At 46.3% G+C, this 26,699-nt stretch overlaps 2 protein-coding genes across 2 annotated transcripts; both read right to left on the reverse strand.

Annotated features, from left to right (window-relative positions):
• Window positions 1-265: 265 nt before the first annotated feature.
• casc3 (casc3 exon junction complex subunit) lies at window positions 266-7,630 on the reverse strand. The gene is made up of 12 exons (XM_082530624.1): window positions 7,427-7,630; window positions 6,059-6,083; window positions 5,917-5,972; window positions 5,594-5,824; window positions 5,328-5,476; window positions 4,947-5,120; window positions 3,916-4,796; window positions 3,531-3,704; window positions 3,279-3,377; window positions 2,998-3,164; window positions 2,643-2,850; window positions 266-2,098 (listed from the first exon to the last, which is right to left on the reverse strand). The coding sequence occupies exons 1-11, from the start codon at window positions 7,610-7,612 to the stop codon at window positions 2,704-2,706; spliced, it is 2,289 nt and encodes a 762-aa protein (XP_082386750.1). The 5' UTR covers window positions 7,613-7,630; the 3' UTR covers window positions 266-2,098; window positions 2,643-2,703.
• A 4,145-nt stretch (window positions 7,631-11,775) lies between these two features.
• LOC309705786 (uncharacterized protein) lies at window positions 11,776-14,177 on the reverse strand. Its single transcript, XM_082531768.1, has 4 exons — window positions 13,927-14,177; window positions 13,592-13,759; window positions 13,374-13,471; window positions 11,776-12,923 (listed from the first exon to the last, which is right to left on the reverse strand). The coding sequence occupies exons 1-4, from the start codon at window positions 14,068-14,070 to the stop codon at window positions 12,920-12,922; spliced, it is 414 nt and encodes a 137-aa protein (XP_082387894.1). The 5' UTR covers window positions 14,071-14,177; the 3' UTR covers window positions 11,776-12,919.
• Between the last annotated feature and the right edge of the window lie 12,522 nt (window positions 14,178-26,699).

The following is a 26,699-nucleotide window of genomic DNA, read 5'->3' on the forward strand; positions in this document are numbered from 1 at the left end:
GGTGTCCTGTTATATTTTAGACAGCAAAGAGCAGACGGCGAGTTTATTAAACTCCACCCAGACAGCGGTGACGCTGATCTGAAGGTTCGACCGTCCCGTTTCACAGCCGCTCACTTCAGGCTTTCTCTGAAGGATGCAGCCTATGAATTGGGACATAGCTACAGTGAGCAGTGTGGGCGGCTCGGGTCAAAGGTCACAGCAGTCAGCCCAACTCCAGCTCTGCAGGATTTATTTGAGAGAAGAAAACAAAGAGAAAGACCCAGAGAACAGGAGACGTCTCTAAACTTTATTGAAACATCTGTGGACATTAACGGTTGGAGCTGAAGCTACCGTCACAGCCGAAGGCCTCCTCTTCCTCCTCCGATGAAGGTGAACGAAGATCAGAGCGGTGTCGTTTCTGATGCAAGCACCAAAACCCCGACTTCCTCCCACTGAATCCGAGCCCCGCCATCAGAGGAATCCCCCCAATCAAACATCAGCACGGGGATCAGGAACGATTAATGTTCCTGTTAAATTCAACCTGTTTTCTCCTGACGACCCTGCTAACGGGCTGAACGGCAGGCGTTTCTAACGGCAACTCGCTTCTGTCCTCACCCATCAGTCAAACAACTCCCCGAGTTTAACGAGAGGAGGAACGCTAACGTCCGACCACGAGCTCCCAGAACACGGAGCGCAAACAAACAGAAACATGACAGCCTGGCGTTCATCATCAAGTTTTAGCTCGAGCTTCCTGTGTGCAGAAAACAAAGAGACGAGGCGGCACGCACCCCCAACAACAACGATAATAAACCCAAAAAAACAGACGTGAGAACAGAGGAAACCAAACCCACACGGCCGCTCTCCATCATCCATCGATTCGCTCGAGGTCCCTGCCGAAGCTCCTCTAAGCCTATTAGAATGTTTCTACTCTGCAGCTTCTATTTACACGTACGCCTGCACAGCAACACGAACCGCCTCCACCTGCCCCAACTCCCCATCGCAACAGGAAGTGACACGTGTACGCTCAGGAGGGCAGACAGCCGCACGTTAAAGGGACGCGGCGCCGTTACAGGACTCGAGGCCTTCATAAAGGATGAAGGAAAGTTCAGCTTAATTCAACTTAAACTATCTGATGTTTAATCTGCTAATTATTCTCTTCATTTATCACAAAGTACATAACTCTTCTTTTAATGCTGGACCCTAAACCCCGCCCCCATCACAGGTCTGCAGTTTGAATCTTTACGATAAGGAAAAACGAGAAGCTGGAATTATTTTCCTGAAGCTCAAAAACACTCAGAAATGTCAAAACCATCCGTTTAAACAGAAACAAGTCGCTAAACTCAGTTTATTCACGAGTCTCACGCGTCTGCGTCGCACGTGTGAGACTGTTCTGATGGAACACAGCAAAATATCCGGATTATAAACATTCAGGAATGTTTGAGTGCGTTTAGCTGCAGTGATGCTGTCAGAGAGAAGCTCTGGATTTGATTCGAGCTGTTTTTGTTTCCTCCAGGTTTGAAGTCTCGTTTAAAGTTTGAACTGCAGTTTCACCGAACGCTGAAACACACGCGACGTCTCGCTAAACTACGGCCGTCCGAACACGGAGGAAGCGATCTTTGCTCTACCTGCACCTCTGAGCGCCCACGTGAGTTACTGCACCTTTATAAAGTGTTATTAACCGTTTATTACATGTTTATCTGCTGATTACACGTTAAAGTTAGAGGAATGAGCACTGAGCAGAAGCCAAAACAAGCCGAGCTGTCTTCAAACTCTGTAACTGCGACGGATGGACCACGACGCGTCCTCCTGCAGGAGGAGCGCCTGACGCAGAAATCCGTTTCCAAGATTCAACAGAAAACAAATAAAAATACTCTGAGAGCACCGACAGCGCCGAGGTCGACTCCTCGTCAACTCGTCAGTCCCATTTTGCTCAAAGATACAGCATCGAACCGCCGACCCGCCCGACTGCTACAGGGGCTAAACAAAACAAAAAAAAGGGGAGAAAGTCTGAATCCACCAGTGATGCTGTGGGCGGAGCCTGTCTCCATCCCGCCCTCCCTCCTTTACCATGGTGGATGTTTTTGGACCGCAGCTCCTCACCGACCCGCCCACCTCGCTCCTGCGGACAGAGGGACACACGAACATCAAAGAAACAAGAATCATGTTTGTTTTTGTTTAAACGACTTGATTAGTTTAAAGCATGAAACTTTGATAACGAGTCCTGGATCAGTTCTGTGCCTGCGCATCGTTTCGCTCGTTTCTCCTCCGTCACAGTTCTTACTGAGGCTACGTCCACACGTACAGTTGGGGAAAAAAAAAAAAGGATCTGCGTCCACATCTAAACACAAAAAACGAAGTCAAACGCTGTGAAGAACACGCCACAGCAGCCGGTGGCGATATAATGCAAACCGTGTCAACACGTTGGCCAATCAGAAGTCTGTAAATTTGACCTGAATCAGTGGTGCACATGTTTGACGATGTGCGGCTAACCCTACGTTTTCCTCGTCAACACGTGAACCCAAAACGCTGTTTACGTGTGGACGTAGCCTGAGCCTACAAAGAATGACCTGTGCACTTCCTGCGCCCACCTGTAGGGGGCGGCGTTCCTCGTTCGCATTAGCCTCCTAAAAACACCCACTACTCCCCCCTCAGGTGTTACTCACCTACAGTTTTTGGACCAGAGCGAGGCTGAGATGGAGTGGCAGGGAGGGGTGAGGGGCAGAGTCACTCTGAGGCAAAGGGCACCTCTGGAGGGGGGGGCTTGACGGTGACGGGCTGGGATGTGCGGCGGGGGGGCGAAGGCTTGGGCTGGGCCTGCTGCTGCACCGTGTCGTAGTACGTCACGCCTCCGTAGGTCACCTGGGTCTGACCCTGCAACCAATCAGAGAGCTCCTGGATCAAACTTTCACTCTATTGTTCCTGCACAGAACACGACACTGGCCACAAACTGAGGCTCAAAGACAGGAAGACAGCCAATCAGAGTGAATTCCACGCCACCTTTTAAACTGACATCAGTACCTGTGGGTTTGGGTACATGGTGGGGTAGGGGAAGGTCATGACCCCCGGTGGAGGGTAGAAAGGCGGTGGCAGCAGTTGCTGTGGTTGCCCTGGTGAAAGAGACACTGGTGGGCCTCCGTATAGGGCGGGGTTAGCGATGGGGCCTCCTGATTGGTGGGGATGGAGACCTTAACAGAGACGAAGACATGAGGTCACTGCGTGACAACATCCATTGACCTCCTAAGACCCGAACTCTTTCATGCATGTTTCATTTCTCTTTGCTAGTTGCAAACTCCACCTACCGGGATGCGGGATGTGCATCTCAGGCTGCACCAGCATGCCCTGTGGCGGCATGGGGGCGGGGCTATCCCCGTGGGCATAGATTGGTCCCTGGTACGACACTGAGACAGAAAATGACAGCAGGTTAATCACAGCGAGGCGACGTTTTCTTCTCCAGCAGCTCATTTTCATAAAAGGACGCTGCGGTGTTTCACAACAGCTGGAAACTGATGTGACGTAGCCACGTGGTGCTGGTCACGTGATCTTAGGCTTACTGGGCTCATAGTAGTGTCCCTCCATCACTCCCAGGTGCATGGGCGGCGCCGGCTCGGGCACGGCTCTCTGTCGCTGGGAGGAGTAGCGTTTGGCCCGGTTGTTGCCGACACCCATCTCCTCGATGCTGGAGAACTGCGGCGGGCCGCTGGGCATGTGCAGGGGGTTAGGAAGGCCTGCGGTCAGAGAGACTGGTTTAACGACAGACAACCACACGCGCTCAGGGGGCGCCAAATAACAGGGCCCAACATGGAGCCACATTCATCATCAGACTGCTGTAGATATTTGTTTTGGCGCCGCCTCAGGTGAAGCTGTTCAGTCAACATTTAGCATGAACCACCTGACTCGTGAGCGCCACCTGTGAGGTGACGGTGTAAAAGCGCTCACCTCTCATCTCAGACCGCACGTACGAGGTCGGGCTCCAGCTCTGCCTGGCCAGATTGAGTCGAGCCACGTCCTGGTCCAGCTCCGTCACACCTCCTCCCGCCTGGCTCGGCGCGTCGCCTCCACCCGACCAGCTCTTTCCCCCCACGTTGCTGGGAGAAGAGGTGTTGCCCCCGGCAACGGACTCCTCCACAGACGCCTGTTTACTGCCCAGGTCTGCGGGACGCGAGCGAGTCCTGCGAGCCAGCGAGTAAGACTTGCGCTCCACTGGCCGCTCGGCGGGAGGGGAAGCTTCCCGATTGGTCGCTGCTGCCGACTGAAGGGAGGGGTCGGAGCCGGAAGAGGAAGCGGCCAATCCTGATGCAGATCTGTCCGTGCCGCCTCGCTGCTCCTGCTGGCGTCTCGGCGATGTGGACTGGTAACCGCCCGGCTGTGGCGACGCTGCCGGCGTTACGGCGCCAACGCTCAAGTCCTGCTCCGTGGCCCCTCCCTGACTGACTGTAATGTCCTCAATGACCACAGAGGGCGCCCTTCCTCCTCGCCCTCCTCTGACACCTCCCCTTTCCCCTGTAGGCTCCGCCTCAGCCCGAGGACCCGGCCGCTCTCGGTGGTGCACCAGGGGTGCGTTTGATTCATTGTTCCTGTAGTGAGACGAAGGTGGGGGGTGCAGGTTACTCTGGGGTGGTCTGCTACGGGAGGGAGGCGGTCTGGAGGGGACGCCGCTTCGCTGTGCAGAGGATGGCGACGAAGAGGAGGGGTGGACAGATGAAGGTGGAGGAGCTCCTCCTCGGTTCAGACCTCCTCCCCTGTTCTGCCAGGACCGGACGGGCCGCTCGCCGCCTCCATCTCGCCACCGTTTGTCTCTGCTGGGAGACGAAGTCGGTCTGCAGGAGACAGAGACGGAGGTGAAACATCAAACCAACAGCGGCTACGCTCGTTACAGGAAGTGTGATGACCTCACTCAAAGTGACCCGCGGACGTCCCAAAGCTCGCAGCTCTGGAGACGTTCAACGTTCAGCCGACACGCCGCTCACCTGGGCCTCCGCTGTCTGTACCCTCGGTCTCCGGGGCCGCCGCCGTTTCGGATGTCGTAACCATAGATTGCGATCAGCTCCTCGCGGCTCTTGGGCGCCTGCTCCTCCTCCCTGAACTTGTCGTGCTCCCAGCGGCCCTCGTCTTTCCACAACTTCCTGTTTCTGCCTTTCGGCCTGAAGACAGACAGAGAGGACATAAATGACATCACATCGATGAGGTAACAGCAGAGAGGCTTTAAAAACGAGCCCTAACCTGCGCAGAGTTACGACTGACCCGTGCAAGCAGTGACACAAATCTGTGGGCGGAGCGTTCCAGCCCGTCTAACTCCTCCCTAAACTCTCAGCGCTTCAGTTTGTCAGCGTGCAGCACGTAGCTATTACCTCTCCTCCTCCTGAGCGTGCCCTCTGACGTCGTGTTCGAAGAACAGACCCTTCCTCGGGATGTACGCCGGGTTCTTCCTGTCCTCGTCGTCGTCCAGCTGCTGCCCCGGTTTGTCCCCCGCCTTCGTCTCCGGGTCGTCCGTCGACTCCTGTATGAAAGTTCAGATCAGACCAATCAGATGGCAGCAGGTACCGTCTTTAATCCCTCCCCTCGCTCTTGTTACCCTTCTGCCTGAGCAGAGGCTCACTTCCTGTTCCTGTCTCACCTGTCCGTCTCCGCTCTGTCGCTCTCCTGCTAGGTTTCCCTTCTCCTCTGCTTTGCTCTCCTCTTTGCTCCGCCCTCCAGCCTCTTCTTCCTCCTCAGCTTCTCCGCCCTCCTCCTCCTCTCCCTGCGCTCCCTCCACAGGCCCGTCTGTAGTGGGGGGCTGGGGCTCGCTGGCTGCTGCTGGAGCTTCCTCGTCGCTGTACTGCTCTGCTTCCTCTTCCTCCTCCACTCCCTGAGGAGGACACAGTTTTAGGAGAAACACTCCCTAAAGAGGCTAAAACGTGACGTCACAGCCGAGAGGAAGCGGCGAGTCGGCGGTCGTACCTCTGAATGCGAGCCGTTGTCCTCGGGGTCGGCGCTGTCGTAATCTGAGAGGACGGCTGAAAAACAAAGAGGAGTGAAATCACCCGACAGCGGCCTGATTTCCCAGATTGTGACTTCAGAGTGGTGCAAAGAAGCAGCTTACCTTCTCCAACGCCGTCTTCACTCTCCTGCAACGACAAACAAGAAAACCAACGTTAAGCTCCAAAGCGCCGAGGATCAGACGCGGCTTTGTGTCAGAGCTCTGCTGCGAGTGCGTCACAGAGCGCCGGGCACGTTATTCAGCCGTACAGACCACCAACAGCACAGCTCGGATTACTTCAGCAGAGTCTGAACGCAGCTCAAAGATCAAACGTCTCACAGAGTCAGTCTCTTCAAACCGGCGCTCGGTCTGATCTCACGCCAACAGCCAGATTCACTTTGTGTCTGTGCATCCGGATAAAAAACAGGATTTACCAGAGTGAAGAGGAAGGTTTATGAGAAGGTGGTGAGACCTGCTGTGATGTTTGATTTGTAGAAGGCAACTGAGCGTCAGAAATGAGCGACAGCTCGGAGTCAGAGAGCGTCTGAGCATGTGCAGAGGAGGGAGGGCGGATGATGAAAATGGAGCTGCCAGGCAGGAGGAGACGAGGTTCATGGATGTAGTTAAGGAGGACATGCAGAGGGGTGGAGTGACAGAGGAGGATGCTGGGAAAGGAGGAGGTGGAGGCAGAGCTGCCGTGGCGACCCGAAGGAGAGCAGAGATCAGATGAAGCAGAAGCCCAGAAACTGGGAACCAAAGTAACAGCGCTTAAACACAGCAAAGGTCTGAAATCACAGGCAGGACTCACATTTCACTTCAGCACACTCATCAACAAGCCTGCTGCTGATTGGTTCTTACTAATCTGCTGTTTGTTGTCATGTAAACATCCTGGAGCCAGTAAACCCGCCTCAGGCTGCACTGCGCTCGGACTGAATCGGTCATGTTTCCCCTCGCTGCGGGGACCAAAAACGGCAGCCAAACACCACCACAGGGGCCCGGGATGATCTCAGACAGACCCACGGCCACAAAATGGAGGCTCAGGCCAGAGCCTCTCTCAGACCTCGGGTCACGCGGAGGTGCGTGATGCAGCCAGCCCGGGGGTCCCGGACATCACTCTCACACCTTGGTGTTGTGTCACGTTTGGTGTCCGTGTTAGTTTGAGCCTTTCCGGTTCGGACACAAGCGCTAAAGCGAGCTACTCGGTCTGTTCCAGCCCGAACCGCCAGGCTGCCCGAGGTCATGGACCAGAACCGTCAGACGGAGCCGTTACCCGTTTCCTTCGAGCTAACGCCGAACAAACACCGAGCTGTCTGTGGGACTCGAACACGTCACCTGCTGTTTTATCCAGGGTTCATTTCCCACAGTGACCCGGGCCCGGAGCGGGTCTCTGGCCCGGAATAAATGCTCTAACGCCGGAAAGCTCGGCTCTGATCTCCCGCCCGGGACCGGGCGAGCCCTGGGAGCTAACATTAGCCGCTAGCTGGTACTCACACACTCGGACTCCACGTCGCTCTTCGCCGGGACCCGGCTCGCGGCCGGCTCCGCCGGGTCGGGCTCCCGTCCCCGGGGCTTCGAGGACGGGGACCCGGACCTCCCGCTGTCCGAACCCGACCCGGACTCGTCGTCATCCTCGCTGTCCTGGGACGCGCGCCTCCTCCTTCGCCGCCGGTCCGCCATCTTAGGACTCGAATGGTTGGAAACGGAAGAAGAAGAGGATTATGGGTATCCGAGTTCTTCTTCAGTGAGACGATTAAGAGCTTCTTTTTCTCTCTACCGCCATCTACTGTTTGTAAACTTTTACTAACACGCTTGAAAATGCGACAAATAAATAAATAGAAAATAAAACGTAACTTGTACAACAGAAACGAAACAAAGTGGGTAATAAAAATCTAAAGAAAAACAGCAAACAGAGTTCTGCGGGTCTGACTTTAGTAAAGTAAATGTATTCAGGTAAAAGCACTCAAAGTATTTAAAGTATCTGGATGTGCAGCTGATGGATGATGCAAAGCTTTAGCAGGATTTTTCTGCAGGCAGGCGGTGGTTCTGAAACGTGAGCGTCTCCCCTTTATTTTATTTTATTTTATTTTATTTTATTTTATTTTATTTTATTTTATTTTAACGTTTAGGTCACGCTTATATCATGTTTGGATTAAAGCTGAGCTGTGAGTTTCAGTGTTGTTGTACTGTAGTAAGATCTACATGTTTGTAGTTTGACACAGCAACAGGTGACAAGCAAAAGGTGATATTTTACAGGTATGTACCGGAACCTGAGGAACAGGTAAGACGTCAGAGTAGCGCGTTTCCGTCGGTCACCACTGGACGGCGCTGCTGGCTCAGAGCAGAATAACCTCTCCACAGTAAGTCCGAGGCCTCAGGGAGCCCAGCACTGCATCTGTGCTTTTTAAGGGCGTGCCTGTTCAAGACAGCAGGTTTAACCTTTAGTTTGACTTCCTGTGTGTCCGACCGTCTTCACCTGCGTGCTGTTCCCTGTCTATTTCCTATCCCCAGTTAGTTCCCACTGTTTACACAGACCTGAGTTCCCTTCGTCCCTGTCAGTGTGTCCTGTTGTACTCTCTGTTAACCCTGTGATGCACATTTCTCCACACGTAGGACACTTCTGCTGTTGTTTCTACAGTTGAGTTTATTAGGAGAGTAAATCATCGTGCTAATAAGCTGAAGGGAGACAACAGTTTCACAGCTTTAGCTCATCGATAACGTCCAACAGATAATCGAAGGCTGTTGTTTTGCAAAAGTGTAATGTTGAAGGATCCTGACCATTTCCTTTAGTTACCTTTCCCCCCTGTAACAGAACCTTTACTTTGAAAATTAGGAATTTCCTGACACTCTGTTCCTCGATTAAGAAAATAATTGGCCTTTCAGTGACCCCAGAATACATGCTGGTGTTTGTCAGCTGGAGTGACAGAAACACAGACACTGACAGACTCGTGGATGACTGGCTTTAAATGCGAGCGGGTTAACTTCAGTCTTATAATCATAATTAACCACACACGTATATTTTAACACAAAAGGAGTGAAATCACGAATCAGGTGAACTCCTGCACACTAGGTCGACCGGTAAATTGAGAGCTTCGCTTTTACACTCAGCTCCCTCTTCACCACGACGGACCGGTGCAGCGTCCGCATTACTGCAGCTGCAGCCCCAATCCGTCTGTCGATCTCCGGCTCCCTTCTCCCATCACTCGCGAACAAGACCCCGAGATACTTGAACTCCTCCACTTGGGGCAGGAACTCATCCCCGACCCGGAGTGGGCACTCCACCCTTATCCGGCTAATATTTTATACTCTCCTAAATATATATTCATTTAAACATTCTCGTGCTTATGTAAAGCACTACATGGATTACAGTGTAAAAAAGCCCAGCAGAATATTTCACTCTGCAATCAAATACATCAGCTTTCACGTGGCTCTGAACAAGAAAGCTGGAGGTTGTGATTCAGCTTAACAGTGAGGTCAAAGCTGTGAGTGACTGATGTGGTCACAGAGCGTGGAGCTGATGCGCTGTCCGTGGTGCTGAAATGATAACGCTTTATTCTGAATGCAATGAAACTTTCTGTTTTATGAGAATGTATTAAGACGAATGCACGATGAGAACAAAAGCAGCAGCACAGTTAGAGCAGAACATAAAATGTGCCTGACGTCCACGCCTGCGCTTCCACGGCCTGTGGCGTTCAGAGTGTTTCAGGCACCAAAGCTGTGGACTTGAAAATGTTTCTGTTTAACGAGACTTCCTGTTGAAATTCTTACTGATTATAACTTTCTTTCTTTTTACCTTCTGTTCTTTCATTCTTGTCTTGTGTGTTTAAGCTCAGTTTGTATTGCGATCAATTGCATTTTCATATATGATCGTTTGCTGTGATTATTCTGAGCTTTTATTTCTTTGCACGGTGCTTTGTTATGTCAAAGTGTAAAAATACTTTATAAAAACTTTACTTAGTAAATGTGCTGAAATTGTTCTAAATATAATATCAACAAACTTCTGTCGCGGACTCTCTGAAGCTCATCTTTGGAAACGTTGTGATGTAGTGCAGCAAAAACTATGATAACTATTAACCATAAAGATGAAAAACAAACCAGGTGATCGTGAAACAGGACTTTTACAGGTTTGATCCCCTGAACCCGAAGAACAGCAAAGACGTGACACTTAATTTTGGTGAAACCACCACTAGATGGCGCTGTGGCGGCGCTGCTGCTGTTTTAGACGAGAGCAGCAGAGTGTTAGGATGCCTGGGTCGTCGACCCAGGGTTTTTGAGTTTACGATATTATTTATACTGTCTAGTTTTTGGTTTCTTTAAGTTCTGTCTTATGGCTTAGGTCTCTGTCTTCTTTAGTTGCTCTGTCTCCCCTATCACCTGCATCCCCTTGTCTAGTTCGCGTCTATGTGTATCCTAAGTTCCTATATCCCCGTGTTCAGTCAGTGTTTGTGTCTGCCCTGTTCCCACGTCTCTGTTCCCTTTGTAGTGCCTGCATGTGAGTCTGTGTCTTTGTTCAGTCTGTGTTATGTGTTTCCTGTTTTACTTTGAAAGTCCATGTCTGATGTTAATGTGTCTGGTTTTGCTTCCTCTTGTCTCGTTAGGCCTGATTTGCCCCAGCTGTGTTTCCCTCCTGTTACCCATTCCCTGATTGCTCCCTCTGTGTATTTAAGCCCTGTGTTTCTCTGTGTTTGTGTCGCGATCTACCGTTTACCAAGCTGTGTGTTCTGTCTGTCCTCTGGTATTAGTTTATGTTTTTGATCGTTTCCAGTTATGTTATATTTGAGTTTAACATTAAAACGTTTTTTGAGTTTACATCTGTCTCTGGAGTCTGCACCTTGGGTCCTTTTCCTGTCTGCACACAGCCGCACCTAACACAGAGAAGCTGCAGACTCCAGACAAACAGCTCAGAGTTTTGCACTTTAGTGTAAAAGTCAGTTCGACATTTAACAGATTTTTTCTTGTAACTACGGATCAATTATTCTTTGTTCATTGCCCATTAAATCACCTGCTGAATAGAAAAGTGCAGTTCAACCACCGATATTAAACAAAAACTGTTTAACACTGAAATTATCCAATAATCTTTGCAACATCTATAAAAACGAACATTATGGTGCAACAGAGTCTCCTAACAAAATCCTCAACATTCAGGAAAATGAAGAAGTGCAGAAAAAAGGTTTGACAAACTCATCACAGTGTAACTTAAAGCACAGTGCTGCCTCTCACTGAGGTCAGTCAAGTCTGGGTGAAACGGGGTCCATGCAGCTCGTAAGCATGTATGCAAATGTTCATTACTCAGTTGTTTTTAATCATGCTAACAGTTGAGAAGACTGATTCACGACTGCATGTGGATCAAAACATGGTTAAGGCAACAGCAACTTTGGTAAGTCCTGGAAACGTAGTCTTTGGCACAGTCTGCATCCAGAAGGCAGCAGGATCAGACGCTGCACATTGCTCCTGTATATCAGCTTCACTGTAAAACCCAATAAGTTAATTTTACTCAAAACTTTTGGTGAAACTGATTACATAAAATATTTTAAGTAACTAAAACTTAAAAATAAAAGTTAAATAAACACACTTTATTTATTAGCTTTAGATAAATATTTTTAAGTACCATTGATAAATGTTTTTATGTTATATCCACATTTTTGGTTTAGTACTCTCTACTTGATATTTTGAGTTTCAAGTACAAATCTAGCTCAAGTAACTTTAAGGAATTAATTTTTAGTTTCAAAATGTTAACCATTTTAAGCTAATACAACTCAAAAATTTTAAATACAAATGCTTGTAATATCCAAATCTACTGTTTTGAATTTGATTTAAAAAAAAAAAAAAAAGGTGCCCAAAATAATTACACTTGTAAAAACATAAGACAGAAAATATAAATTCAAGTTACAGATTTATTGAGTTACTTTGACACAAAAAGCCCAAAGACATAAATCCACCACATTTTATAGGGAATAATGTCAGAAATTTTGGCACAAGGTTACAATATTAGAAATAAAGAATTTCACAACATGTTTTAAGAGTATTCAAATTTGATTAACACATGAGTATGGCCTTTTTATTAAAAAAACAAACAAAAGGAAAAGAAAATCCTGCATTATTAGGTGGGAAAACCGAATGAAAGTAATAGTATAGTGCAGCTAATACACTGAAATATAATTGGTAACCTTTTTAATATGCCAGTACTGTGGTTATGCAAAATGCACATTTGTAGAGTGCAATCACAGTCTCAACAACAAAGCAATAAAATTTTAAATAGAAAAATACTTCTTTAGAGACATAAACAAAGTGTTATAAACCTCCTTAGCGCCTTATGTCAGTTATGAGTAGTTCAGGAGGAACGTTCCTTAAGTGACATTCAAGATCCCACCTAGAAGCCAGAAATGAGATTGTCCTTCATTTTCTCTATAGATTTACAGTTATCTGACTAAAAACACAATCAAAATCAACTAAAACACAAGTGATGATGGGGGGAAAAAAATAAATAAAAATAATAAAATCACCCCTTTTACTTTGGATGTGGCTTTTAGATAATGAAGTATGAAACAGAGTCTGCAAAGATTTCTTTATTCTATTCTCTCTTTTTATAAAAAACTTATCCAGACTTGGAAACATGATAAACTGAATTACTTGCTTTAACAGGCACTTGAGGGCTGTGTAGGAATCCTGGACATTATTCTGCTGCCAAAAGATAATTTTTAAGACTCAGCACTTTGGGCTTCAACTTCCCACCCTTCAGACCCATCAAAACTTTCTGAATAAAGTCAAAAATGTTGGCCAAACATTTTGGGCAGCTTAGGTGCAGGACGTCAGTCAGTCCAAATATTACTAGAAATGCATCAGCCAGGGTGGTGAAAACAATGATCATGTTACCCTCGACCAAAACTGCAGTCTTCTCAGGGCAGAAGAATGTTGCATCGCTGGAATTGGCTCTGATCAGGAGGAGTCCAAGTGGCACTTCACTAATATCTGGTCTATCAGAATGCATCATCTACAGAAAACAAAATTACTACATGTTAGTGCATTCCTATTTCTCTTAGTTTCATCTATACAAGTCACATTTCTGGATTATTACTAGCTCAGAAATCAATTGTTTGAACAACAAAAAAGCCACAACACACCAAGATTTGAGAAAACAAACTGACAAAAATAGTACTTTTAGTAAAGCAAAGTCATACCTCTTCGTAGCAATAACAACAGAAAGTCAATAGGAGTTATATATTTTTTTCATTTGTACAGTGATGTATGGTTGGGCTAGGAACATTATAGAAGGTCTACGCACATTAAAAACATGTAGTGTTTCCATTATGTGACATGGACACTGTTGTAGACAGATCCAAGCATGGAGATGTTTCTCAAACTCTCAAAGTGTCATAATGTTTTGAGAAATCTAAACAAGGATGCTACTAAGATATTGTTCACAACTTTGTCCAAAACTTACATCCCATGTTTTGATGAAGGTAGAGAGGTGTCTTCGTACAAATAGGCAGAGAGGGCATGAAGCACACCAGCACTTTGGGCATGGATATCAGCTTGTTCCTACATCACAAGAAAATTTTTATTTTAAATTATTGGCTAACCTAGTCAAGAATGGTAATTAAAATTGAAAAATTGATCAAATCAAATGAAGCTCAAAAAACAAGACAAAAACTCACTAACCTGGAGATTATAGCTTCTGAAGAGCTGAGACAGGACATCAGACACGTTCCCTGTGCAAACAGCTTTCTTTCTGAATAAGCTCTGGAGCCGGGGAGCATGTTGGTCCAGCACAGCATAAAAGTGGTTCTTCAGGTGGAGGTTTGTAATCCTGTGGAATTCTGCACAGATCTGAACACACAGGATACATTTGTGTTTACAAGTTTCAATTAGTCTATAAATCTTTGCAAAATACATCAAAATCCTTACACTCCAAAGGCATAATTTGTTCAGACAGGCCAGATAACAGGGGTTGATATAAAATACATCTTGTTAGATACATCTATATACATTCTTACCTGGGACTGGGATTTCAGAGTAGGCCAGCAATCCAGGATCTGACCTACTGGTAGGTCATCATTGATGATCTCTTTGCATTGCAAGGCCAAAGTTGTGAGCATCAGCTTTGTAATCAGGATTCTTTTCACTTTTCTCGACTTCATCTACAATCTGTAGTCTTAGCTGGTCAAGGTAAACAGCATCTTCACCCCTGAAAATTTACTTCTGCCCTGGCATGGACATAACAGTAAAACACAGAAGACAAAACAGACTACACAGAGAACAGAAAAGACACACAACCAAGGAGACACAGATGAAACATAACCAGCCCAGAACTCAACTAAACCTTAACTAATAACAACAACAATACAAGAACTTCACCTCATTTCAATATAACATAAGAAAGCAAAACTACAAAATAAACTCAAAATGCTGGTTCACAGACCCAGCCCCTGACAGATAAAAAACTAAGTCTTTCACTAATGAACACTGGGCATCAGAATAAAATAAAACGAAAAAATAACTGTTTGGTAAATATATTATTGATGGATTCACCCTTAAGCTAACCTAAAATAGACCAGGCACAACAATTTTACAGTTCAGAAGATTCTACATTTCAACTTGGTATACATAACTATTTGCAATGTAAACCAAGTTCTACCGCGTAATTATGTAATGATTATTCACTGCTTTTGTAAGTATGTCCTGTGCCTACAATTTTGCTGCCCCAGTTTTAATATGTACAACTCCAGAGAACTAAACGTAAGTTTTAAGTTCCACTAGTTAGCAAATGGGCTAGCCAATATCAATATCCACGTATGCGCTAAGTGTGAAGCAGCGCAGCAGTGCATATTGATTCAACAATTTAACCACAAGGCAGTTTATGATCTGCAAATCCAGAAATGCCTTCTAAAGACTTCTTTTAAAATAGTAAGAGATTAGAAAAGTTATTAACACATTATTAGTCCCAGGGACTAATAATGTGTTATACTAAATATGAGCGTATTAGCATAATTCATGCAAACACTTTGGGGCCAAGCCGACATGGATAAAATGACGCATGCATGTAATTCTTAAATGCCTGCTAGAGTTGTACATTTATGACGATAAAAACCCATATTACAACGGAGAACTATAGTTTCAGAAAAAATAAAACTTACCACAAAGCGCTCCTGAAGATGCCGCGAAGGCGGTAAATGCAGCTAGCCAAGTGCAGAGGGTTAGCTGTTCCAGTTCAAAAGTCCGTAACATACTATAGCATGCCCTCCTTTATCCAGCGTCAAAGGCAATGCCGCAAAAAACCCGTTGACAAATGTTTTTATTTCTGTTCGGATATTAACGTTCCACAAGTTTCTTTCGGGGTAATGAGCGGGCATTCGCACTCGAAGCGAGGAATCCAAGATGGTTGCCAGCACTTCATAAAGAAACAGGTGGCGCACGTAGGTACGTACGTAGGCACGTAAGTGACGTCAGTGTTAAAACTCAAATTATTTGAGCGCAATGCTAGAAACTAATCAATATATTCAAGTACTGATAACTTGAAAAAACAAAATTGTTCAAACTACTCAAAAAAATAAAGGTGTATGAACTTATAACAGGTTTTTAAGTAGTTGGAACTCATTTCATTTATCAAACTATTACTATTCGGTCTTACAGTGTTGGAAATACACAAGTCCCATTTGCAGAGAACCTACATCCACCCATTTACAGGCATTCCTGTAAGAATGCAGGGATATTCTTCAACAGAAAGGGATTCTTCATGAAAAGGTGGAGCTGAGCTTCCAAAGCGAAGCCATCAAAGTGATCCTTAAAGTTTTCCCTCAGTTTTTGTGCAAATGCAGCATGTGAGGTGATGTTAGCACCCTGGATTTCTTTCCCTGAGGGGAAACGTGCACCGTCCTGCTGAAGATGCTGTTTTAAAATGTCAAGTTTTCTCTGGACAGCTGTTATCACACACAGAGCTGTTCTTTCATGATAATCACAAATGGAAATCACTGAGGTGTGATGTCAGCAACAATGTTCGTCTGATCCTCCAGAAACTGCAGGAGCAGATGGCCTCGTGACTTTGTGGGCTTTACATGTTTTACCTCTTTAGTAAACTTCTGCAACCTTACGGGTTGTGTGAACACTGCGCCGTGTTTGATAAGCAGCAGTCGTTGAACCGGACCTTGTATGGTTGATGAGCGAAGGTGCAGTAAAGGATACGCTGTGGAGTTCCCGACAGCAGTGTGATCGTGCTTTCTTCCTGCTTGATTCAGTTTTATATGATGGATTATGCATAAAATAGATTTGGGCTGAAAGGTTTATTGCTTTATTACATATTCAGGTTGTGTACCATGGTTTTAAAAAGTAACTAAGTAACTAATTACTTTTGAAAAATAAGTAATCAGTAAATTAATGGGATTACTTTTTTTGGAGAAGTAATCAGTAATTACCAACTAATTACTTTTTTCATGTAACTTGACCACCACTGGACGTAGCCCCAGCACTTAGTTACCTGACATTGCTGTGTAGGAGTAAGTCGCTCACCTGTGCTAAAATACGAAGCAGGTGATGCTGATGAGATGAAGAAGCAGAGAAAGTTAAGTTGAGCGACGGTATTCATGGCCTCTCTGTATCCCTCAGAGTGAGGAGCATAGAACAGATAACACAGTGATGTGATAGCAGGTCCGGGTTGTCCTCTTTTAGTCGAGTAACTGCTCCTTTGACCCATCAGTGGAGACAACGTTTGTCAGATTGATCTCAGTTAACATTTCTTTTGTTGCTGAGTAAATGTCCTCTCCTCTGTGACGCATAAAACATCCTCCACAAAAGCAGTTGGTGTTGCATTACCGCCAACAGCTGGCTGGGAGAGTGGACCAGCATGATGCTAACCTGCACAGCTGCATGTGGCGCCAGTTCAAAGGTCACGGCACCTTTTTCTACGTGATTTAACCAAGTACAATAAACCATTTTAACCATGTCAAACCAACACATTTGGCATTTGGTGGTTTGATGTAATCAGATTACCTTGGATCAATGTAGTATACTTACATTGACTTGAAGTGATTTATTTAAGTATGTAGAGTGAAAGTTTTAATTCATTCAACACAAGTTAAAAGCTTCAGCAGAACTCAATGAAATCCTGTTGTTTGAACAACTACTTTGTTAATCAAGGCGATTAGTGCTAGTCTTGCTTAATGAACCAATGTGGGGGTTGATGATTTCATAGAGACAAACAACCATTTGCACTTACATTCATGGGTAACTTAGAATCACCAATAACTCTAATTACACACTGCAAACCAGCCAGACTGTGGATTTGAACCCAGGCCCATCTTGCTGTGAGGCACCAGCACCAACCATCACACCACCAAGCTGTCACGCCAGGCTTAACACAACCAGGAAAGCTGTGACTGATGCAGCATTTTCTGTATGTTTTTGTCCTTGACAGGTTAAACCACAATAAACAGCAAACACATGGTGTGGGTGTGAACTTGTCTGCGTCTTAAAACTCCAGCGATTTTCCTGCAGTTTGACATCTTATGGCGCCGGTGAGGTCGGCTGCCGTGCTGGATGCTCTGCCCTAACTTCTCCACTTTTTGCAGTTTTTCGTCACTTTTTGCTATATCTGCGATAATCTTGCATGGGCATCATGCAAAACACACAAATCCGCTACAGTAGAGACACTTTGGTTTCTATTGGTCTGCAGTACACGAACATTTCACCATGTTTAACTCCGGACCCAACCTGGCCAAAGGAGATCCTGAGAGAGAACAAAGGACGCGACCCTAAGCGACGGCCTCGAGGTAAAAGAGCCGGCATCAGGAACAGGCTACGGGCTCGCGCACACCGCGCACCCATGCCCAGTATCCTGCTAGCCAATGTTCAATCCATCGAGAACAAGCTTGATGACCTCAGAGCCAGAATCAAGTTCCAGAGAGACATTCGGGACTGCAACCTCCTCTGCTTCACCGAGACTTGGCTGAACCCAGCGATACCAGACCACGCCGTGCAGCCGACGGGGTTCTTTTCGGTTTACCGCATGGACAGGACAATGGAGTCGGGGAAGAAAAGAGGTGGTGGAGTGTGTTTGATGGTGAACAACAGATGGTGCGACAGCACAAACATCTCCCCACTCACACGCTCTTGCTCGCCCAATCTGGAGCTTTTGATCGTTAAGTGTCGCCCTTTCTATCTCCCTCGGGAATTCACTGCGGTCATTGCCTGCACTGTTTACATTCCGCCTCACGCGGACTCGGACACTGCCTTATGTGAGCTACATGAGGCTCTCACACATCAACAAACACTTCACCGAGATGCCGCACTCATTGTTATGGGAGATTTTAACAGAGTGAATCTCAAACGGACATTTCACAACCTTCACCAGCACATCAACTGCCCCACCCGGGGCACGAGGACATTAGACCACTGCTACACCCCGTTCAAGAACTGTTACAAGGCTCAACCCCTGCCGGCATTTGGAAAATCGGACCATTCCGCCATCTTCCTCATACCTGCTTACAAACAAAGGCTAAAGCAGCAACCACCAATCAGGAGGGAGGTCGCTCGCTGGACGGACCAATCGGTGGCCGCGCTGCAGGACGCACTGGATGACGCAGACTGGGACATGTTTCGGCGCAGCTCTGATGACATCAACATGTTTACGGAAGCGGTTGTGGGATTTATCGGGAAACTAGCGGACGACACAGCAGAAAGAACTATCATCCGAACGTTTCCCAACCAGAAGCCGTGGGTGGATAAAAACATCCGCGACGCTCTGAGATCACGCACCGCTGCCTACAATGAAGGGCTTGTCTCCGGTAATATGGACCTATACAAGGCTGCGTCCTACAACGTGCGCAGCGCGGTCCAAAAGGCAAAGCGGAGCTACGGGGAAAAACTAGAGTCACAGCTACGACAGTGCGACTCTAGGAGCCTGTGGAAAGGACTGCGGACTATAACGGACTATAAACGACCAGCTTCTTCAATGATGAATGCCGATGCTTCACTGGCTGATGAGCTGAACACGTTTTATGCTCGCTTCGACGCCGCAGCAATTAAAACAACAAACGGCTGCGCGCGCTCGGAGTGCACCAGTGAAGAAAATGCATTCGTCATCACAGAGCATGCCGTGAGGAACACCTTCAGGAGGGTGAACACCAGGAAGGCAGCAGGACCAGATGCAATCCCTGGCCGGGTCCTTAGAGCCTGCGCTGATCAACTAGCGCCGGTGTTCACGGAGATCTTCAACCTCTCCCTGGCCCAAGCTGTGGTTCCCACGTGCTTCAAGCAGTCCATTATTGTCCCTGTTCCAAAGAAACAACAGCCCGCTTGCCACAATGACTACCGTCCAGTAGCACTGACTTCAATTGTGATGAAGTGTTTTGAAAGACTGATGAGAGATCACATCACTTCTTCACTTCCTCCCACCATCGACTCACTTCAGTTTGCTTACCGGACTAATCGTTCCACAGACGATGCCATATCTCACCTGCTCCACACATCCCTGAGTCACCTGGACACTGGCAGAGGGAATTATGTTAGGATGCTGTTCGTGGACTACAGTTCAGCATTCAACACAATAATTCCCTCTAAGCTTTTCACCAAGTTGACGGATCTAGGACTCAGCTCATCACTGTGTCAGTGGATCCTCAACTTCCTCACAGACAGACCCCAACAGTGAGGGTAGGAAACAAGTCTCCCCCTCCATCTCACTCAGCACTGGAGTGCCTCAGGGCTGTGTTTTAAGCCCCCTGCTGTACTCACTGTACACTTATGACTGTGTAGCCACATCCGACACCACCTCCATTGTCAAGTTTGCTGACGACACTGCTGTTGTGGGCCTGATCTCCGACAACATCGAGACGGCCTACCTGGAGGAGATTAGGAACCTGGAGACCTGGTGCCAGGAGAATAACCTCCTCCTAAACATCAGCAAGACTAAGGAGCTGATCGTGGACTTCACTACAAAGCAGGCGAGGAATTACAAACCCCTCATCATCAGTGGCACGCCAGTGGAGAGAGTGGACAGTTTCCGATACCTGGGTGTCCACATCACTCAGGACCTGTCATGGTCCTGTCACATCAACACCCTGGTTAAGAAAGCCCGTCAGCGTCTCTTCTTCCTCAGAAGACTTAGAGACTTCCATCTGCCACTGAAGGTGCTCAAGAACTTCTACTCCTGCACCATCGAGAGCGTCCTGACGGCAAACATCTGCACCTGGTTTGGGAACAGCACCAAGCAGGACAGACGAGATCTGCAAAGGGTGGTGCGCTCGGCAGAACCCATCATTCAATCAGAGCTCCCTGACCTGCTGCCCAGCTACACCAAGCGGTGCAAGTCCAAAGCTAGGAAGATTATGATGGACTTCTCCCATCCCAACAATGGACTCTTCTCACTGTTGAGGTCTGGGAAGCGCTTCCGCTCCCTTAAGGCCAAAACAGAGAGAATGAGGAGGAGCTTCTTCCCCCAGGCTATTCGGGCCCTGAACCAGGTGTAGGACTGGACTCTCCCAAACACGTCACTATAAGACTGGACTCTCACACACGTCACCACACGCACCACCACACATTTCCTATAATCCTATAATTCCTATAATTTATAATCCTTATCTTTATAATCTCTTCTGCTATTTGCACATTCTTTACTGTAAATTTCTAAGTTAATTTGTAAATTTTGTAGTAAATTGTAAATATTGTAAAACTTTTCTTCTGTCATTTAATGGTCGGGCATTGTACAGCTACAAGCATTTCACCCCCATGTCATACTGTGTATGGTTGTGTGTGTGTGACAAATAAAATTTGAATTTGAATTTGAATTCTTATGTGATCTTGTGAACTTTGTGAGTCCAGCAACGAACCACTCTGACTAGATTGTATCCTGTCATCTCAACAAGAACAAATGAAGTTGCTGAGTTTCATGCAGATGCTACATGATTTAATTATGTTCACCATAGAAACATGAAATTATTTAGTTCAAATTACAAGTTTGAATCTTGTACATGTAACAACCACCCAGTAGGCTGCTGGGGGACTCCCATGATGCACTGGGTGTTTCTTCTTCACTCACTATGTGTTAATACACGTGTTTAATCATTAGTTATTATTCATGTCCAGTGTTGGGACTAACGCGTTATTAAGTAACGCGTTACAGTAACTACGTTATTATTGTGGTAACGAGCACGGTAACTAGTTATTATGCCAAAACCAGGAACGCGTTAGTCGTTACTGGGATTTAGATAGGCTCGTTACTCGTTACTTCGTGTGGTGGCATCGCGGAGCTTCCACAGATTCAGTAACATTAGCAAGTGGTGGAGGCCAGCAGGAAAAGAGACCCGAGGCGGCCGCCGGTCCAAGTGTGAACTGAACTTCAGGTAAGAAGTTATGACCTGCAGTCTCTCTGGGTCAGATATGAACCAAGTTTAGGTGGAGTTTATTTTCGTTATGCTGACTTTTTTCGTACTGCTACTAGCTAGCATGACGGAGTTTCTATACAGCTGGGTGGTGCTATGTTACTGATGTTGAACTTTATTTTGTTCATAAGTTATTAGAGTTGCCAACCGTCCCGTCTGGTATTCAGAGAAAATATTACGCGTTTCTTATTGAGGTGAAAAGGAACAGTTTGTCCCGTAATTCAGTTACTGTCACGGTCTGGCTGGCAGACCGTCGGGATGTGGGGAAGGAGGACCCAGGCGCGGAGCTCAAAGTTCAAGCAGTGCGTTTATTTACAGGGGGTGATATCAAACAACAATAAATCCCCGTGTTTTTCCCCAGACTCCCGTGTCGTGTCCTCCAAGTGCTCTCTGCTCCCGTGTCTGCACTCCCGGTGCTCGCTGCTCCTTAAGCCTTCCACGCTCCTCCTGCGGGAAACAATAGCGGCAGCAGTCAGGACACTGAACAATGGCAGGCATACACTACACGACCAAAACCTAAACTGGGTAACTAACGTGGAGTCCCAAGCAATGATCCCGCGTCGGTGGGAGCTCCAAGACTCTCTTAAGTAGCTCCCCCGACGAGGCCTGATCAGCAGCAGGTGTGTGGCTTCGGGTGTGGCCAGTCCCCTTGCAGGGCCACACCCTCCAGGCCTGACGCCGCCTATAAACAAGTGCTCAGCCACCCACACACACACACATATACACAAGCACAGAGAAGGGGAAGCAACACCAAAATACACAACAATAACACAGGTCCATGACTGCCCAGGGGTCCTGGGTCGCCCAGTCCCAGGACCCTGACAGTTACAATGGAAAAGACACAAAGCTGGAGTTATTCTGTGTCTTTGCTGCACAGCTGCCTCTTCTTCTCTCATCCTCCCCCCTCCCTCTCCTGTTTCTACTTCAGTCATGAAACTGATCAATGATCAGCTGATCGTCTCTCTTGTTTGTTTATCGCCCACTTTGCGCCAGAAAGAGGAAACCAGCGGATGTCGCACTAAACAACAGCAGCACGTTTAAGCTTGATCAGCTGTTGTTAGAATTGATTTAATATTAATTTCTAGTATCAGCTGATGTTTGCTGGAGCCACAGCTGTAAAGCTGCTGGTCATGATATGGTTTGGTTATCTGGTGAGAGGGAAACATGAAGATGAAACCAGGAGATGTCCTTACTGAATCATCAGAGCTGTGATGGAGAAACAGGTTTACCTTTTAGGTGACATGGATGAGTTGAAGTTATGAGCTGTTTCTGAGAGACAAATAACACCAGGATCCTTTTCTAAGCAGCTGACAGCTGGTAACTGTGCAGGGGCGGGTCTAGCAAAGTGTTGCCAGGGGGGCAGGTAGGGAATTAACAGGGAGAGGGGGGCACAAAGAAATACTTTTCTTTCTTATTCTCATTTAAAATGTCTCGCTTTTAAAAAATAATTATCTGAGTCTTACAACAAACGATTGATAGATTGATGCATATATACCATCAGAACAGTGCACATCACTGTCACAACAGTGTTTGTTTTCATTCAAAGGCTTTAGGATTTTTCCTATAATGGTGGGCCGGTCTCTAGTCAAAGTGCCCGGGCCGATTTATTTGTCCCAGTCCAGCCCTGTATGCAGCTCATCTGCAGTCTGGTGTTACCTACATCTTCCTATTCAGAAGGCAGAATTTCCGAGTTCTGAGTACAATCAAAGCACCACGACTGCAGTTTTTGTGTTGGATGTAAAAGGCACACATGACACTGTGACGTAGGCTAGAATCATGGCAGTAGTCAATGACGGTCCAGGCGTGGGGTTTCTCTCATGGAAATATGCACGTTATCTTTTCCTTTCTGTTGGTAGGTGGCACAGTGCACTGTGGCAAGTAAGCAAGCTAGAAGACTGCAAAGTTATGGAAGCAACACATTAACAAGAGAATTCTGAGTAAAAACAAAGTTACTTTCCCTAAATAAATGGTAAATGGCTTGTATTTGTACAGTGCTTTACTCGTCCCTAAGGACCCCAAAGCGCTTTACACAACCAGTCATCCACCCATTCACACACTGGTGATGGCAGCTACATTGTAGCCACAGCCACCCTGGGGCGCACTGACAGAGGCGAGGCTGCCGTAACTAGTTACTTTGAAAGTAACGAGTAACTTGATGTAACTAAGTTACTATTTTAAAGTAACTTACCCAACACTGTTCATATCTGGCTCTTCCACAGCACGTCTTTGATGTCTTCTTTCTCTCAGCTGGTCACATGGCTGCCCCTCCTTGAGCCTCGGCACATCCTGTGGCTGCAGAATTAGCAGCAGCTCAGGAAACAACACCTACAAAGTGTTTTCAGACCCACAGAGCTGCAGAGCATGATGGGACCCGGTGATGAACTGGAGCAAAGGTCATGCTAACATGTTTAACAGGGAGGACGGTAACAGAGGGAACGATCGGGACAGTGAGCTGCAGTCATCACAGAAACACTGTTTACACAGACCCACAACATTGTGTCAGTGTTGTGTAATCTGTTCAACACAGAACAGAGACGTGATAAGAAAACCTGATGAAACATGATGAATCCTCAAGTGTCAGTGAGAATAACAGAAAGGGAAAAGTGAGTCGTTGGTCATGAGAAGTGGGGCTCAGGAGGGAGCAGGTCACCTGACAACCGAAAGGTCGCTGGTCTGATCCCTGCTGCTCCAGCATCTGTGCTGGTCATGTTACTATGGTAACCCAGAGGAGTATTAATTTATTCATTAAATGAGACAATCAGTCAAAAGTCAATCAGTCATTTTTAATCAGCAGAGTTTTTGGGATCATCACATAAATTTAAAAACGCTGAACAAGTTTCTACAGTGTTTCCACTTTTCCTCTCTCACTTCTTCTTCTTCTTGGTCTCCTCTCTGGGCAGACATGCTTTCACTTCCAGCAGCTGAAACATGAAACACGAGTTACACTTTGCATGTTCACAGCGATGCACGCGTTTGTAATTTTACAAGATTATAACTGATGATGCTGTGACAACATGTTCTGTTGAAATAACTTCACCACAGCTGACACAGAACAATACAAACACATATTTTAAAGCCCCCGTGCGTCACTTCCTTCTATAGACTCTTCATATTAGTTCATCCATCCTCTGCTGTGTTTCCTCCTTTCCACAGTCCAGTCGTGACTGTTTACTCCTGCTCTTTGTGTCCTGCTGCTTCCTGTTTTACTTTGGTGAACTCGTGCTCCTTGTGCAGTGTCTTAAATTTGACTTCCTTTGTCTCTTAATCAGTTCAGCTGTGTTCCCGTGTGTCTCCACTTCCCTGATCACCCTTCAGTATACTGGCTGTGTTTCTCTCTGTCCCTCATCAGAGCATTGGTGCAGCTGTCCTTGTGTCTCAGTGTTTTTTCTTCGGTATTTTGTGTTTTTGCACTTTTGCATCCATCTAAATAAATCACTCGTTTTCTGTTAAGGTCTTTTCCTGCTGCTGTCTGCATCACTCTGCACATCCCTCAGTCTGCACATCACTCCTGACACAGTGCAGCTTTTTTCTGTTTTTTTTACATTAGCGTTAATCATTTTAAACCAAATAAATTTTTCACCACAGAGCGTATAAAAGATGGACACGGTGCTTTCTGTACTGTAAGGTAAAGACCCTGCAGTGATACAACATATGACTGTTAGCCACCTTAAGCTAGCCTGTTACCTTGGTAACATCTGTCTTGTCTTTAGTAATTAGCTTTAAACATGATAAAGTTTGATGGTACCTTCAAGACATTTAGTCAAACATTTCTCTATGAAGAAACGTTTCAGACGATCTCATTGGGAACATAATCCGTAGCTATCAGTAGTAAAAGTTGTAGTCGTCACTAAACCCCCAAACCTCAGGGACGGGGTTATCCTCTGAGGAGCATGAATATAAAATCCCATCGTTGGTACTTCAGTCTGGACCAAAGCGACGCGCCAACAAACACCAACTCACACCGACAAACTACAAGAAGCACAAAACACATGAAGTGTAACAGAGTCTGGTTCAGATGTGTTGTAGTGACCTGTGACGCTGTGATGTGGTCCACTTGTTTCTAAAGCAGCAGAAGATCAGAACAAGGAGAATGAAGGGCAGACTCCTCAGGACGAAGATGACAGGCGATGATGAAGGAGCTGAAATTCACACAAAACAAAGTTCAGCTCTTCATTCGTTCTTTATCATCACCGTAGTTTCACTACAACAAAAGCTTTTCTAGCAGATTCACAGGCTCACATGTTTCTAAACCTTCAAACTTAGAGACGTCTGTAAGTTTGAAGGTTTTCAGCTGACAGACATTCAGGTCGTTTCATCGCTCTGGTTTGGATGATTCAATGTTTATTAATCGTCCCTTCAGACGACCAAAGGCTGCCACATGTACGGTAACAGCACAGACACGTGACTAAACTTTTATGTGACAGCGTTTAATCTGTAAAAGACGACATTCACATATTTTGGAGGCGCGCTGGTCACCAAACTGAACCTGTTCACTTACTGGAGTCTGTGTGGTTGTTGTTGTTCATCGTCTTCTCTCCGACTGTGATGATGGTCCCATTTCCTTTAGCCTCAGTTAAAGATGGAATCTCCACAGTCACTTTACAGATGTACGATCCTGAATCCTCTGTTCTGATGTTTGAAATGTTCAAAGATGAGCAGGTCTTTGCCTCCTTTTTCAGAGACTCTGGAGATTGATTTATGTTGGTCTCCTTCTTAATGGCTGTTTGATTTTTCAGCCAGGTTACTCCACTTCTTTCAAACGTTCCTGCCCAGCAGCAGGTGATGTTTACTGTCTCTCCCTCCATGACAGAAACATCTGGACTCTGGGTCACAACAAACGTGCCAGACAAAACAGCTGCAAGAGACACAAACCTGTGAGTCAGCACAAGAGACCAGCATTTAAACGCATCACAGTGAGTGTTATGTCATAAATAAAAAATAAACATCATCAATAAAGATGATCATATTTTCAGGTTTTCTTTTAAACGTTTTTTAAACGCAGTTGTCCTGCTGCTCAGTGCTCTGAGCACCGACACAATGAGGGAGAGTCACAGACTTCCTACATACATTCATTTATCACTTATCAATAACATCCTGCATTACTTGTCACCATAGAAAGAACATAAGTGTAATACATTTTTATTAGTCCTTTATTTATCTCATTTCCAAGAGAGACCTGGCGTCATGGCAACAAAAGTCAACACACATGTACCACATAAGTATATAACATTTAACACAAATACAACATCCTGTACAAACGTGACAAATACACAATAAGATGAGAGCGACATGAAAACAATATTAAGCTGTTTCTACTCACTCCAACATGAGATGGTGCAGAACGAGGTGAGAAGCAGGCTTCTTAGCACGAGCTTCATGTTTGCAGACTGTTTCATTAC

The sequence above is a fragment of the Aulonocara stuartgranti genome (assembly GCF_965226115.1).
Source record: "Aulonocara stuartgranti genome assembly, chromosome: 4".
NCBI classification, from domain to species: Eukaryota; Metazoa; Chordata; class Actinopteri; order Cichliformes; family Cichlidae; genus Aulonocara; species Aulonocara stuartgranti.